Source organism: Mrakia frigida, assembly GCF_051309035.1.
Source record: "Mrakia frigida strain ATCC 22029 unplaced genomic scaffold BDY24scaffold_37, whole genome shotgun sequence".
Taxonomy (NCBI): Eukaryota; Fungi; Basidiomycota; class Tremellomycetes; order Cystofilobasidiales; family Mrakiaceae; genus Mrakia; species Mrakia frigida.
Genome location: NW_027481244.1, coordinates 48093 through 61689, shown reverse-complemented (window position 1 = coordinate 61689; position 13597 = coordinate 48093). Strand labels below are relative to the sequence as shown.

Sequence of the window (13597 nt, the reverse complement as noted above, 5' to 3'; positions counted from 1 at the left end):
ACCTCGAAACTCAACGTCAACCTCACCTCTCCTTCAACGTTCACCTCCTCCTCTCCTCCCCTCCGCCCTCGTTCTCCTATGAGGCCCTCCATTCTCTCCCTTCTGCTGGCAGCAGTGACTGCAAGCTCGTTAGCTTCCGCCTACAAGGTCTCTATATCGAGCGAGGACAACTCGAGGCAGGTCAGTAGAACGTCCGCGGTTGAGCTTAAAGGAGAAGAGAGTCGCTGATCTTGCCCTACCTCTGGTCCCTACTCGGTTGTTCGACGGTCAGGTCTGCTCCGGGATGTTTGCTGGAAAGCGTAAAGGAGGAGAGGAGGGAGAGAAGGCTAGAATCGAAGGTGAGTTTGAAGGAGGAGGAGAAGAGAGTTGAGAGTTGAGCTCCAAGAACGCCGACGAGGCCCTCTCATCCACCTTGAGAGCCAAAGATGAGCTTGAATCGCTTGAAATAGCGAGAGGAGGGTGGATGGGATACTAATGGCCTCTTTGGGAGCTTAGTTTCGTCGCTTTGGTTCCATTGAGAGGACGAGATGGGTTGAACGTTGAACTGACCTCCTTCGTCCCTCCTTCTTCTCCCCATCTTCCCCTTTCTCCCCTTCTTCCTCGTCGCCACCAGTCACCTTCGAACCATCATCTTCGGGTCAGATTGCTCTCGTTATCTACGAGTGGTCGGATGGTCAGTCTTCTACGATTCTCTCGCTTCTTGTGTTGGACTGGAAGCTCAACCCTCCTCGTCCTCCCTCCCTCCCCTCTGATCTCTCCAGTCCAGTACCTCGGAGCCGTCACTCCTTCACTAGGATCCAATATCGAGGATGAGGATTACCTGCCAAAGACTTACATCTGTTCGTTCATCCATCCTCTCCGAACCTTCTTCGCGCTGGGTTTCCTCAATTCACCGAGCTCACCTTTTCTCCTCCTCCTCCTCCGCTCTCCGTCGCAGGTACCACCTCCGCCGTCCGATCCCATCTCTGCGACCCATCTGCTCTCGGAGAGTTCATCGTCGTCCTTCCCTCTTCAACTTCCCTCAACGACACCACCATCTTCACCCAAGGTCTTCGCTTCAGGGACTCCGCGCGAGCAGCTTCGTTGGGAAGGAGGCAGGGCGACGAGGACGCGGACGAGGACGAAGCTCTGGACGAGGTTGCAACCGACTACAGCGAGCTGCTCGATGACGGAGGAGAGACTGAAGATGATGGGATTCCGATGGTGACGGGGATCAGGCATGGGAAGGGAGCAGCACCAGCAAAGGCGACCACGACGATCACTCCTCCTTCTCCCTCCTCGACTTCAACCTCGACTAACACCACGAAGAAGCAGAAGCATAAGGGATCGAAACACTCTTCTACAACCTTCTCCTCCTCTTCCTCCAAGACCAAGAAGCCGAAGCCAACAACTGTCGCTCAGAAGGAGGGAGCTGCCGCTGAGCCTACCTCCCTGCCCACGACGGACGAGGAAGCTATCGACGAGGGAGCTGCCGATGAGCAGCCGGAAGACTCCAGCAGCGGGACGCCTTGGTACGATGGGGGAGTCATCTCGTACGAGCTGAAGAAGACGGGATATTACTGTGTGAGTTCGGGCAGCAGGTTTGAGAGAAAGAGAGAAGAGCTCTGGTCTCGACGCGACGGTCGATGCTGGAAGACGAGAAGCTCACGAGACTGCATCGAACTGAGCCTTTACATTCTCTTCAATCATGTACCTGGCAGATCGGAACCGTTCCTGTCACCCTCCTCTCCTCGAAACGCGACCAGCTCGAGTCCGTCCTCGAAATTCGTGCTTCGACTCCCCTTCACGCCGAGTACAAGGGACAGGTCGCTTTCCTCAACATCTTCCAGGGAGAGCTTCCAGCTGGTGATTGGCCAAAGATCAACGTGCATCACGTCTCCTTATCTCGTCTCTTTTCTCTCTCTCGGCTCAAACTGACACTGATTTGGACCCGACCTTTCTTCTCGTCCCTTCCAGTTCTACATGTTCTTGACTGCCCTGTACTTCCTTATTACCATCGGATGGGGAGTTCTCTGCTTCAAGTACCGAAGTGATCTGCTTCCGATTCAGGTTCGTCGTTCTTCAGCAGCTCGTCGTCTCCGACCCAACCGAGCTGATTCTCGGCCCTTCCTACTTTCCACAGAACTACGTGTCTGGTACCCTGATCTACATCTTCGTCGAGATGTTTGTCTACTTCGTTTACTACCGGTTCGTTCTCATCGTCCGCACCCTTTCTTTCATCGCGTCGTCGATCTGATCTGATCTTCCTCACCCTTTCCTCTTCAGGTACATCAACCTTCACGGCTTTGGACCATCATCGACAGCCTTCCTCCTTGTGGTCGCTATCCTCAACGCTGGTCGAAACTCGTTGAGCTTCTTCTTGCTTCTCGTCGTCGTGCGTTCTCGTCCTGCTTTCTCCCCTTCGAGGCCTCGATCTGACGCGTCTTTTCTTCTTTTCCCCTCCAGTCGATGGGTCTCAGTGTCGTCACTCCTACCCTTGGAACCATCATGCGTCGGATTAGGTTCTTGGCTGTCGCTGTGAGTCTCCGGTCGTAATGAGGCGCGCTCTTTCCTCGACTCGAAACTGACACGTCTTTCGTTCTTCCTTTCCAGCACTTCTTTTTCGGAGGTACGCGGTTCAGCTTACACATTTCCATCCTTTCGAACCAAGCCGCTGACCACCATTTTTCCGTCTCGTCTCGCAGTCGTCTACTCGATCGGTACCGTCGAAATCAGCCTCGAAACTGCGTCGCTTCTCCTCATCCTTTCCCTCATCGCTGGACTCTCCTTCACCCTCACCTCGTTCCTCATGTGGACGGTCATCAGCTTGAACGGAACCATCATGCATCTCGAGAAGAGGAAGCAGAAGCACAAGCTCCAGGTTCGTCGAGTTCTCGCCCTCTTCCTTTCTTTCCCTTTTTTTTCTTCCCAACTGACGAACGCTCTCCTCCCTCTGCGTTCGAGCAGATGTTCAAACGGCTCTATCGAATCCTCATGTACGTTTTCCTCCCTCTCTCTCTCCATCTCCCTCAAGTCCAACTATCCGCACCTCTGACTTCCCTTCCTTGTTGCTCTTTTCGACTCTCGAACAGGGCTGCCGTTCTCGCCATCGGAGCCTTCTTCGTGATCTCTACGATCTCCCTTTCTGATCGTCAGAGTGAAGACTACGCTCCCAACAACTGGAAGATCCGGTAAGTCTTCGACGATCCGACTTCACTCTCTCAGCCAAGATCGAGCGGACTCGCAGTGGCTGATGAAACGCGTCTTTGGTTTTCCCCGTTTGCTCTCGCCAGGTGGTTCCTCCTCGACGGATCCCTCAGCTTGATCTACCTCGGAGCCTTTGTCAGCATCGCTTTCCTTTGGAGGCCGACGGGAAACAACATGAGGTTGGCGATGAGCGAGGAGTTGGCTCAGGTTCGTTGTTTCGTCTCTTCGCTTCCTCGTCCTTTCCTTTCTTCCATCTTGTTCTCTCTCTTGTTCTGACGTTTTGCTCTGTTCTCTCTCGCACCTCTCTTTCTGCAGGACGAAGAGGAAGCCGACGCAGAAGACTACGAGCTCTCTCGACGACCCGACGACGACGGAGACGAAGGAGGACCTCTCCGACCTGACCACCCAGACGAGGAAGATTCCGACGACGATGACGACAACGAGGTCAAGCGAACGAGGAAGGAACAAGCTTCAGCAGCTGGAGGAGTTGAGGATAGTCGAGTCGTGTTCGCTTTGGACGACGACGAGGACGACGACGACGAGGAGGAGACGTCGAAACCTAGTAGGCGACAGAAGAAGGACAGCGAGGAGGGTGGGTACCATGTCAACGAGAGGGAGGAGGCTGGAGAGGGAGAGAGATTGGTAGGAGGCGCTTCGGGTTCGGGGTCGGGGTCGGCGTCGAAGAGGACGAAGGATGATTAAGGGAGAGAGGGGGGTTGGGTTGGGGAGGTTTGGACTCTTCGTTCGTTGATCGAGGGGAGAGGACTCAGCGGAGGGAACGGGAAGAACTAGAACTTTCGCTTTTTGCTCTTTTGTTGGCTGGTTTTTGATCGGAGGAAATTTTTCTTCCAATTCCTTTTTTTTTCAGCTGCTCTGAGAGAGCTCAGGGAGAGATATCAGTAATCAGTAAGCTGGTGAGAGAGCGAGAGCAACCGGTTGCCCGGTCACACGAACTCGTCGAGCTGGAGGGAGGGTTTCGGAGCTCGGAAAACCTTTGATCGCGCCGTTCTGAGGAAGGTGAAGACGAAAGAACGGCTCGAAGGCTTCCTTGAACTCGTGCTACAGGACTCGTCCGTGTTCAGAGCACAAGAAAATGGTGAGAGAAGGCCGTGGTCGACGCGTCGAGAAGTGAGACGAAGAAAAGTCGCAGCTCGTGGTGGTGGTGTTTCGAGTCATCATCACCAATCAGTCAGTTGGTGCAAGAAAGATTAAACCTTCGGAACGGTGATGGTTAACAGACGCGGCCTGGGTGGGTGGAGGAACGGCCAGACGAAAGAAAAACAACAAGCTCTTTTTTGGACGGGAGCCGGTCGAGTTTCTACTCTCTCCTCGCCGGCCTTCTTTGCTCTCCCTCTTTTGTTCCTGCTTCCTACACTCCAAGGCGGAATGGTGAAAGGGAAGGGACTGCAATCCTGTGCCATCCGAGGCAAATTTTTCTAGTTTATCGGAGACGATTTAGTGAGAGGAGAGAGGAAGGGAAGGCCTCGGTCAGCGGAAGAGGCCGCCTTTCCTTCTCTCGCTCAGTCATCCTTTGCGTCTGACATCTTTGTAGGAGGAGCCGAAAACTCGCTTGTTCGTCTTTCTGACTCGCAACCACCACCACCACCATCTTCTTTACTTTTCCTTCCTTCCACGTATCTTTCAAGGAACGAACGAACCCCGAAGAAGTGAGCTTTCCTTCTTGCCTCGACCGAAGCTCACTTCCACGAGTTCCCCTTTCCTTTGTCTTCGAGCTGATGGTCCGTCCCCCTTTCTTCCCCAACAGATCTCCACCCTCTCGTATCTTTTCTACCAACCACCATCCTCTCAAACGACCATCCTCTTCACTTCTACTACAGCAACGTGAGTATACATACATTCTTCGTTTGCTTCTCTTTCGGTCAAGTTCGAGCTCACCTCTCTCTTCGCTCCTCCCCTTGATCAAGCCCATCGATGACTTCTTCCAAGACCACCACGCGCCCTAATCTCCCCCAACGACTGAGATCCTCGCCCTGGCTCGTCTTCTCTCGACCTCCGATGGACTACTTCTCTCTCCCTCTTCACCCAACCACCACCACCTACTTCTCGTCCCCTCTCCAAGCGGACGACGACGACGAGGATGAAACCCATTCCGCACTCTCCTCCCACGCTTCTACCTCAACCACCACTTCCTCCCAAAGATCCTTCTACGACAACTCGTTCAACTATCTCAACTATCGATCAGGATCGTTGGAGGTCCCAAACTCGCCTTCTTTCGGACTTGAGGACGAGGAATTAACGGTTCAACACATTGAAAACGTCAACGAACTGCTTCTCCTCAGCCCATCCTCCACCGTTTCCTCCTCTCTCACCCTCGCCGATCAATCTTCCTTCCACTCACCCTCGTTCTCCTCCTCAGCCTCCTCCTCCTCTCATCACCAACATGAACCCAACTTCCCCATCACTCCTCCTCAACCAACCTTCACGCTCACCCTCCCTCCTTCGCGTCTCAACAAAGCCAACCCTCATTCGCACCTCCTCCTGGAGTTCCGAAGTCTCTCAGGAACGCCCAGTCGACCACCGAAGAAGAAGGAACAAGAAGTCCACGTCGATACGCCTTACCCGACCGAGCAGGAGGAGTTGGAGGAGGAGGAGGATCATCGAGGGAGAGGGTTGGAACGACGGGGAGGTTGGTTGGGGGATGCGTTCGAGTTGAGGTTGGAGGGTGGCGAAGGGATCGCTAGTAGGAGGTCATAGGGAAAGGAAGAGACGGCGTTGATGACGATTGTGGGTTTTCCTTCTTCCTCTTCTGTTGGACGAGTGCGATTTCCAGGGCTGACTCTCCCCTCCTCTCGTCTCCTTGCGCTGCTGCTTTCTCTCTCAGTTTTTACGACCCACACACACACCCCTGCTAACTAGATTATTTACCTGCCCTTGTAGAGACACGATGAATCATAAAACTCTAATTTTACCGAACGAAACGGAAAGAAGCGAGCGACTCGGAGTTGAGATGTTCGACGGGTCGGGAAGAATGGGTCGACTTTTCTCGTTTTTTCTTCAGATCCGTTGGGGAGATCCGTTGTCTGTCGGAAGATCCCGAAGCTGCACCAGCCTCCCGACTCCTCACAGACATACTTAAGCCAATCGGTGGGCTTCAAGGGTACTGGAGGTTGAAGCGATCTGTTCGAACGCGGTCCTTCCCTCTCATTGCGAAGTGCGACGCCGACGCGTCCTCCGTCTCCGTTCAGCTTCGCATCTCAGAAAGGGTTGAGCTAGTCTAACTCCGTTTTGGAAAAAAAGCCCGCGTCGTAAACTACTCGTCGCTTTGTTCTCGAGAAGAACGAACTGAAGTCGAAAGGATCGTTTTGAAGACAGCCCCTCCAACAGGCCTCTTCTCTCCTCTCGTTCGTCGGCTGTGTATTTTCCTGCAGCATCGTATCGTATATACCAGCCACGCCCTCAAAAAAAGGATTACACAACACAAAAAGCCAGGCGTGAAAAGGAAGGAGACAAAAAGAACAACAAACAAGAAAACGACAAAAGAAAACGAAATGGCGCGGAAGCCCACAACAACAAATTAAAAGGCAGGAGAGAGGAAAGCGAAGATAGGGAAGGAAAAGAAACGTGTATATAATCGATTCGGTAGACTACATGACCATGACCCCCCCCCCCCCATCTTAAGAAGAGAACAAAGCAAGCAAGCTGAAGCAGGAGAGGGAAGAAGACGACGCGTCAGTTTCTCAGCTCGAACTTTCGTTTCCGTCGGAAAAAATCAAGAAACGTAGAAAGGCTCACTCACCCGTCTCTGTCATCCCCTACCTCCTTCCAACGACCTCCTCCCATCCTCCTCGATCCCAAACCTGCTGAACCGGCGTAGCGATCCCGATCCCTCCTTTCCCAGACGAAACCGAGTCGTCGAGGGCGGGCTGAGGACTAGACGACATGAGGCCGAGATGGGAGTAGGAAGTCGTTGTCGGCGCCATCAAAACGCTAGGGAACGTGGGAGTGGGATGGTGGTAGGAGGAGGAGGAGGAAGAAGACGGTTTGTTGAGGTCGACCTCGGATCGCGACCGCGACGCGTCGGGTTGTTGAGCGAAGAGGAGGGAGGAGGGAGGTTCGAGAGGAGGAGGAGGAGGAGGAGGGATGGTGTGGTGAAGGATGGTAGTGGGAACGGTGAAGGGGGAGTAGGTGAGAGTGGGAGGGTAGCTGTGGAGGAGGTCGGAAGAAGGTTGGAAGGAAGGCGAGGGCGAGTACTGGACAGGAGGGGGAGCGACGTCGAAGAGTTGATGCTGCTGCTGCGTAGGTTGAGGGAGCGGAGGAGGTTGAGAGTGTTGGTAGGAGTGGTAAGAGTGGTGCGTGGAGTTGAACTGGTAGGATTGGGTGTGATGGTAGTAAGGGGATGCTGAAGGAAGGGATCCGAAAGGCGCTGGGACGTCGAAAAGTGAAGTTGGGTCGGCATTGTCCTCCTCTCGTTGACCGCCCATTCCGAACGTCCCATCCGACGTTTTCCTTCTCGGCAGAGTGAGTCGTGCTCCCGGGTTGGTTGAACATCCGACTGAGGTAGTGGTCGATTGAGGAGCGAGAGGGTGGGTGGTGAGGAGAGAAGAGATGGGGAGTGTGCCGAGGGAGGAGTAGCGACGATTCTGCTTTCCTCGAAGGCGAGACCTCGCAACGTAGACGCATTGGGCACCTTTTTTCTCGCATCGGACGCAGGAGGGTTTCCCGTCGCACTGGGGATCAAGAAAAAAGGACGAACAGAACGCAGGTGTCTCAGCGGGGAGGTTTCTTCCTTTTCCGTCTCGGAAAAAAAACGACGCGTCGCCCGGTCGAGTCGTTGGGTTTTACGAGAGACTCACCTTCGACTTTCGAAGCCTGCAAGCTTCACACGCCTGTCCGAGAGGAGAGGAAGTTCGGAAAGAGAGTCAGTGTCGAAGATCGATGGCACAGAACCGAGCGGGGGAGACGAGCAGAAACGAAAAACCTCTTCCGCTCGCGAAAGAGATAACGAGAGAGCCCTAAACAAAGTCTGAAGATGATCAAAGCACTCACCTGAGGAGTTCTACTACTATCAACCGATCGAACCATGGTGAACTCAGCAGTTTTCTTCCCTCTCCTCTGTGCGTCTCCTGCTGAACGTTCCTCCGACTTAAGGACGGGATCGAGCGACTCCCACTGCCCTGGGTTCCAGCCGGAGATGTCGAGAGGAGTGGGAGGAGGGAGTAGAGAGGAATTCGAGGAGGAAGGAACGGAGGATGAGGTGCTCGATCCTCGGTGTTGGAGAGGAGGACGGGATGTCGTGTTCGGTTGGTCGAAGTCAAAAGGGTTGAAGACGTCGTCTCCTTTGTATCCGTTGGTGCTGTTTCCGCCTCTCATGATGACGGCCGACGGATAGCCGCGAGAGTAATCGACTTCGTCCTGGAGGGAGGGAGGGAAGCATCGTTCCTCGACGAGGAGGTGAGAGGGAGGGAGGGACGACGAGGAGGAGGAGTGGGCTGAGCCGAATTGATGAACGTTTGGTTGGTAGTTGAGGTCTTCCTCCTCCTCCATAGTGGACGTGGAAGGGTAGAAGGAGGGATGGAAGAAAGGAGCGGCCGTCGATGGGTAGTAGGAGATCGGATCCAGCGAGGAGGAGGACGAGGAGGAGGCGACGAAAGCATTGAGGGCTGAGCTCGGACGACTCGAGATCAGGACGCTTGAAGGCTCCATTTGGTTTGGGATGAGGAAAAGGAAAAGGGTGGTGGTAAGGAGAGAAACCAGCAACGGATGGGAAAGGCCCAGGTCCTTCAAGAAGGTAGAGAAACGGGCGAATCGGCTTCTGGCAAGAAGAAAGAACAACGATTTCATCAAACTCATCGAGCGGCTTCGATCGAATGAAACCCTTCCGACCAGGGAAGAAAGGGAAAACTTAAAGAAGACAGGCCTAGAGCCGACGTCTTATTGGATCCATCTGCCGAACAAGACCATTGACTTAGGCAGGCGGGAGCAAACAGTTCATCAGTCGGTCGGGGAGGGGAAGGGCCACACCGGCGCGTCGTCCGTTGAAAGCAAGCGAACGCAGAGGAGAGAGAGAGAGCAGATTTTCAGAAAAATGGGATGGAACCTCAGAAGAACAGGAGGGAGTACTACTAGGGATCGGGACCAGTTGGTACGAGGACGGGACCAACGAGGAAAGGAAAGAAGGCGAGGCGAGAGGTGAGGTGAACCCCAAAGGGCCCAGGCCCAAAAGAACGAAAAAAGAGCTTCCGCAAGCAAAATTAAAATCCCTCAGCCGATTCCTTCTTCCGATCCACAAGAAGTGGAAAGCGTGGGGAGACGAGAAGTTTGAGGAAAACATACCCGCGCACCGAGAAGAGAGAGAGAAAAGAACGCTCTCTCCCTACCCTCTTGAGACGCGTCGCCTCTCTCAGAAAGTCCTGCTCTCAGTAAATGCCTGTAGAATCGAACGGAGGGTTCGTAACAGCCTGTTCCCTCAGCTCAGCGTCGGGATGGAGAAGAAGAAGAAGGGAGAACATCGCTTCGATCTGAGACGAAAGACGCGTCCCAACGCTCTGGGTTCCTCCCTCCCTCCCTCCGTCCCTTCCAAAAGATCGATCTTGATCTCGCCAAGTTCGTTTGAACTTCACCAAAAAAGTGAAGAGCAAGATCAGAAACTTCCAGACTCTTCTTGCTCCCTGTGACTACTACTACTGAGAAGGGATCAAAACGAGTCTTAACGCGCGCGTCGGTCGCCCTTCTTCGCTTCCCACCCCTCCCTCCCTCCCCTCTTCATCCACCTCGGCCGTCTCTCTCAAAGAAAGCTCCTTCTGTCCTCTTCCTCTCAAACCCCAAGCCCAAACGAGAGAAAAGAGAAAAACTTATTCATCCAGAACCAGAACCAGAACCCCAAAAAAAAGAGCAAGACCGAGGAGGAGGAGGAGGACGAGGACGAGTGAAGGAAACAAAGAAGAAGGGGGATCGAGTAAGTAGGAGTAGCGGGAACTAAAGCTAGGCTAGCATATGGAACGAGGGGTATAGAGTGAGAAAGCAGGGAGAGGGAGAGACCGTCCAAGGGGGTTGCGAAGCGAGAGAAAAGAAGACGTCGTTAAGGTGAAAAAAAGAGAGAGAGAAGCGGGAAGGAAAAGGTGGAGCAAAGGCGGAGCAAAGAGGTAAGGTAGGGTACTTGGCGAGAAGCATACAGAAAAGGAGGGTAGCGAAGGGAAGGGAAGGGAGCGATGGTAAGAGAGAGAGAGAGCGAGGAAGCGTCGCCGGGACGAAGGACGAAGGAAGGAGCGAGGGGAAACCGAGAGGGAACGAGGGAAGAACTCTAGGCTTGAGCGATCTACTTTCCGAGTCCGAACCGCTTCTTGTTGGTCTGTAGGGAGAAACGAGGAGGATTGGAATCGGAGACGGGAGTCAGCTTCGAAGAACGAGACGCGCCGTGTGAGACGTGGGAAGAGGGGAGGAAAGGACTCACGCTCGACTTCTCCGGTGTAAGAGGACGTCCTTGTTCCTGTAGACATCAACCCCGAAACGAAAGAAGAAAGGAAATAGAGGTCAGCTCTCTCGTCTCGTCTCATCTCATCTACCTTCTCCCCTCCCGGTCCTCCCTTCTCCCCTCCCCTCCTACCAACGCCGAAGCCCGACCCTCTCCCACGATCTCTCCCCTCCCCAACCTCGGCACGACCCAAAAGGAACGAATGAACGCATCACTCACCACCCTCCTCTTCTTATCCTCCAGCTCCAACCTCTGCTTCTCCAACGCGTCCTTCATCTCGCGATGCCTGGCGTACAGCTCCTCCTCGGACTGCTTGAGCTTGGCCTCCTTCTCCTGGACCTTCTGCTGGAAGACCATCTTCATCTCGGCTTCCATCTTGGAGAGCTTGGCTTCGTGCAAGGAGCGTTCTTCGGCCATTTTGGCGGCGGGGCTGGAGGAGGGAGGGAGGGAGGGAGGGAGGAGAGGAGAGGGAAGAGAAGAGAGGGAAGCGAAGCAAGGTAAAAAAAAAAAGTGGAGAGGAAGGGGTATCAGTTCTCGAGTCGACAAAGAAAAACGAGCAGGACGAGAGCCGGTCTCGGTTCGTTTCGTTTTCGTCTCAAAAGGGACTCACTTGATCTCCTTGAAAACCGTATGATCCTGGGTGACTCCCATGTTCAAAAGCTTATCGCTCCTGTACCTCTCGTAAAGCACGTCGTTGGTATGTTCCCTGAGTTCCTCCATGTGCGTTCGAATCAACATCTGTCGAAGCTTGACGAAGTCGCAGTGGTCCTCGTTGTCGACCTCGACGATCCCCCAGGGGTAGGCTCGCCCTCGGACGTTGGTTTGGCCCGAGGGGAGGGTGAGGAGCGTGTCGGATCCGACGATGGCGAAGGGGATTTTGGACTGGGAGGGACGAGGGGAAGGAAGGAAGGGGGAGAGTGGGTGTGAGTGATCAGGAGAAGGCAGGAGGGAAGGGAGAGAGGAAAGGACGAACAGTAATCTCCTCGTTCTCAGCAATCGTTTCCTCGTCCTCGTTGTCGTACAGAGGAGCCTGGAAGATCTGGATCTGGTGGAAGGCGATGTCGGAGAGGATCTGCCCACGAAAGTAAACGAAAGGAAAGGTTCGAGGTCAGCCGTTCGGTACGAGAGGGACGCGAGCTCGAAAGAAAGGAGGAGAAGAGACTCACCCTCGACTTGAAGGCCTTGATCTCGTCGTCGGTGAGGGTATCGCTCTTGGCGATAACGGGGATGAGGTTGACCTTCTGGTGCAGACGTCGCATGAACTCAATGTCGATGGGTTTGAGGCTGAAGCGGAAGAACGAGGGACGGAGGCGAAGGTGAGCTCGTTCCTCCTTCCTTCCTTCCTTCTCTCGCTCGTTCTTTCTTTCTTGTTCTCGACCTTCCAGCTTCCCCCCTCTTTCCTTGAGCGGTAAACGAGAAACTTACGAGTGTCCCGTAGGCTGAATGAAGTAGATGCAAGCGTGAATCCTGTTGTCGACGAGCTTGACTCGGTTGACCCTGTTCTCCTGCTCGAGGTAAGCGTCGAACCGAGCTTCGATGTTGTCGACGATGGGCTTCCACCTGGACAGTAGAGTAGGGAAGAAGAGAGAGAGAGAGGTCAGCAACGGAATCGTTCGAGGTGAACGAGGAGGAAGCTCAGTCAGGGGAAGAAAGAAAGGACGAGCTCGAGCTCGAGGAGATGGGGAGGAAGGAAGGAGAGAGAGGAGACAGATACGTACGAATCATCGTTGTTGACGAAATCTCCAAATCCAGGTGTATCCACAACGTTCAATCGAAGACGGACTCCGTTCTCCTCGATGTCTGTAGGGTCGTCGCAAAGGAAGGGGAGCGTGCGATGATGGACAAGGAAGGAGGGAAGGAAGGAAGGTGGTTTCGATGAGCTCTCTGCCTCTGCCTCTTCTCTCTCTCTCTCTCTCTCTCTCTGCTTCTCACCACCAACAAAGCATCTCCTCCTCTCACACCCGATTCTGGACTCACCAGCACTCGTACTCTCCACGGAAACCGTCGAGCCCACCTCTGCTCCCGGCGAGGGATGACTCTTTCTCGGTCGGATCGTCGTAGCAAACAGGGTGTTGATCAACGTAGATTTCCCAAGTCCGGATTCACCTATGTAATGCGGTTCCAATTCGAATCGGAAGGCGAAGGTCAGCCTCTCAGCTTTAGGGACAGGGAAACGAGAAGAGAAGAGGAGGACGAGGTGAAGGCGTTCGTTCCTCCTTCCCACCGAGCTCGCCTCGCAGCCAACAGAAAAGAGCAAGAGATTATTGGACTGACCAACGACCATGGCAGTGAAAGTGAATCCTTTTCGAACACTGAGGGGGGTAGAAAGATTTAGTCCCGAAGAGTAATCAGCCGTCAGCTCAGCTCAGCTCTCGTTCCTCCTCCCATCTCCTTCCTTCCTTCTCCCTTCCGTCTCTCTCTCTCTCCCAATCGTTTTACTGACCTCTTCCTATGAACCTGATTAGGCAAATTCGCGAATCCAACGTAACCCGTCAATTTTTTCTTGGCGATCGTAGCAACACTGGGAGGAGGAGCAGGAGCAGCGACGACTGGAGGAGGTGCTGGCGTTTCGTCCTCTTGTCCGTACGACTCGTCGCCGTTCCCGTTCTGCTGTTGAGGCTCAGAGCCGTCGTCTCGCTCGTTGGTAGAGTGTTGGGAGTACGAGTCGGGGTTGGCGTCGGGGTTGTGCTGGTGGTCGGACATGGTGGATGGAGGGGAGAAGAAAGGAAGGGGAAGGGAGGGAGGGTGGGTGTTGAAGGAGGAGAGGCACGTCCCTCCCTCGTTTGGAGAGGTTCTGGTTTTCTTTCTTCTTTTCAAGTTAAAAGGATGTATTAAATGAAGAAGAAGAAGAAGAAGTATGCTAAACAGAGGTATCACAGAAACGTCGTGTAGGGTAAGTAGCAAGACGAAAGGGGGGAGATGGTGTAGAGGGAGAGGGAACGGTCGCGTCGGATGGCCAAAAAAAAACGAGCGACGAGG

The 13597-nt window shown here is 54.0% G+C and overlaps 4 protein-coding genes across 4 annotated transcripts; 2 read left to right on the top strand and 2 right to left on the bottom strand.

Moving 5' to 3' along the window:
- The first annotated feature begins 1 nt into the window (after position 1).
- On the top strand, positions 2-4038 carry BDY24DRAFT_366165 (lung seven transmembrane receptor-domain-containing protein). The gene is made up of 16 exons (XM_076637950.1): positions 2-180; positions 272-338; positions 614-673; positions 762-839; positions 938-1563; positions 1701-1865; positions 1957-2049; positions 2123-2187; positions 2266-2374; positions 2446-2517; positions 2593-2605; positions 2682-2860; positions 2947-2975; positions 3072-3170; positions 3273-3393; positions 3502-4038. The coding sequence occupies exons 1-16, from the start codon at positions 79-81 to the stop codon at positions 3886-3888; spliced, it is 2265 nt and encodes a 754-aa protein (XP_076493171.1). The 5' UTR covers positions 2-78; the 3' UTR covers positions 3889-4038.
- Positions 4039-4719: 681 nt separating this feature from the next.
- BDY24DRAFT_401095 (uncharacterized protein) lies at positions 4720-6128 on the top strand. Its single transcript, XM_076642047.1, has 3 exons — positions 4720-4853; positions 4952-5028; positions 5112-6128. Exon 3 carries the CDS (start codon positions 5119-5121, stop codon positions 5899-5901), a length of 783 nt encoding a protein of 260 aa, XP_076493170.1. The 5' UTR covers positions 4720-4853; positions 4952-5028; positions 5112-5118; the 3' UTR covers positions 5902-6128.
- Positions 6129-6583: 455 nt separating this feature from the next.
- BDY24DRAFT_444366 (Zn(II)2Cys6 transcription factor domain-containing protein) lies at positions 6584-8892 on the bottom strand. The gene is made up of 4 exons (XM_076644842.1): positions 8194-8892; positions 8001-8033; positions 6944-7874; positions 6584-6846 (listed from the first exon to the last, which is right to left on the bottom strand). The coding sequence occupies exons 1-3, from the start codon at positions 8848-8850 to the stop codon at positions 6960-6962; spliced, it is 1605 nt and encodes a 534-aa protein (XP_076493169.1). The 5' UTR covers positions 8851-8892; the 3' UTR covers positions 6584-6846; positions 6944-6959.
- A 1098-nt stretch (positions 8893-9990) lies between these two features.
- On the bottom strand, positions 9991-13443 carry CDC3 (septin CDC3). The gene is made up of 11 exons (XM_076642046.1): positions 13062-13443; positions 12893-12930; positions 12596-12724; positions 12337-12418; positions 12044-12178; positions 11785-11902; positions 11592-11690; positions 11229-11500; positions 10838-11048; positions 10598-10633; positions 9991-10495 (listed from the first exon to the last, which is right to left on the bottom strand). Exons 1-11 carry the CDS (start codon positions 13319-13321, stop codon positions 10463-10465), a joined length of 1413 nt encoding a protein of 470 aa, XP_076493168.1. The 5' UTR covers positions 13322-13443; the 3' UTR covers positions 9991-10462.
- Positions 13444-13597: the final 154 nt, after the last annotated feature.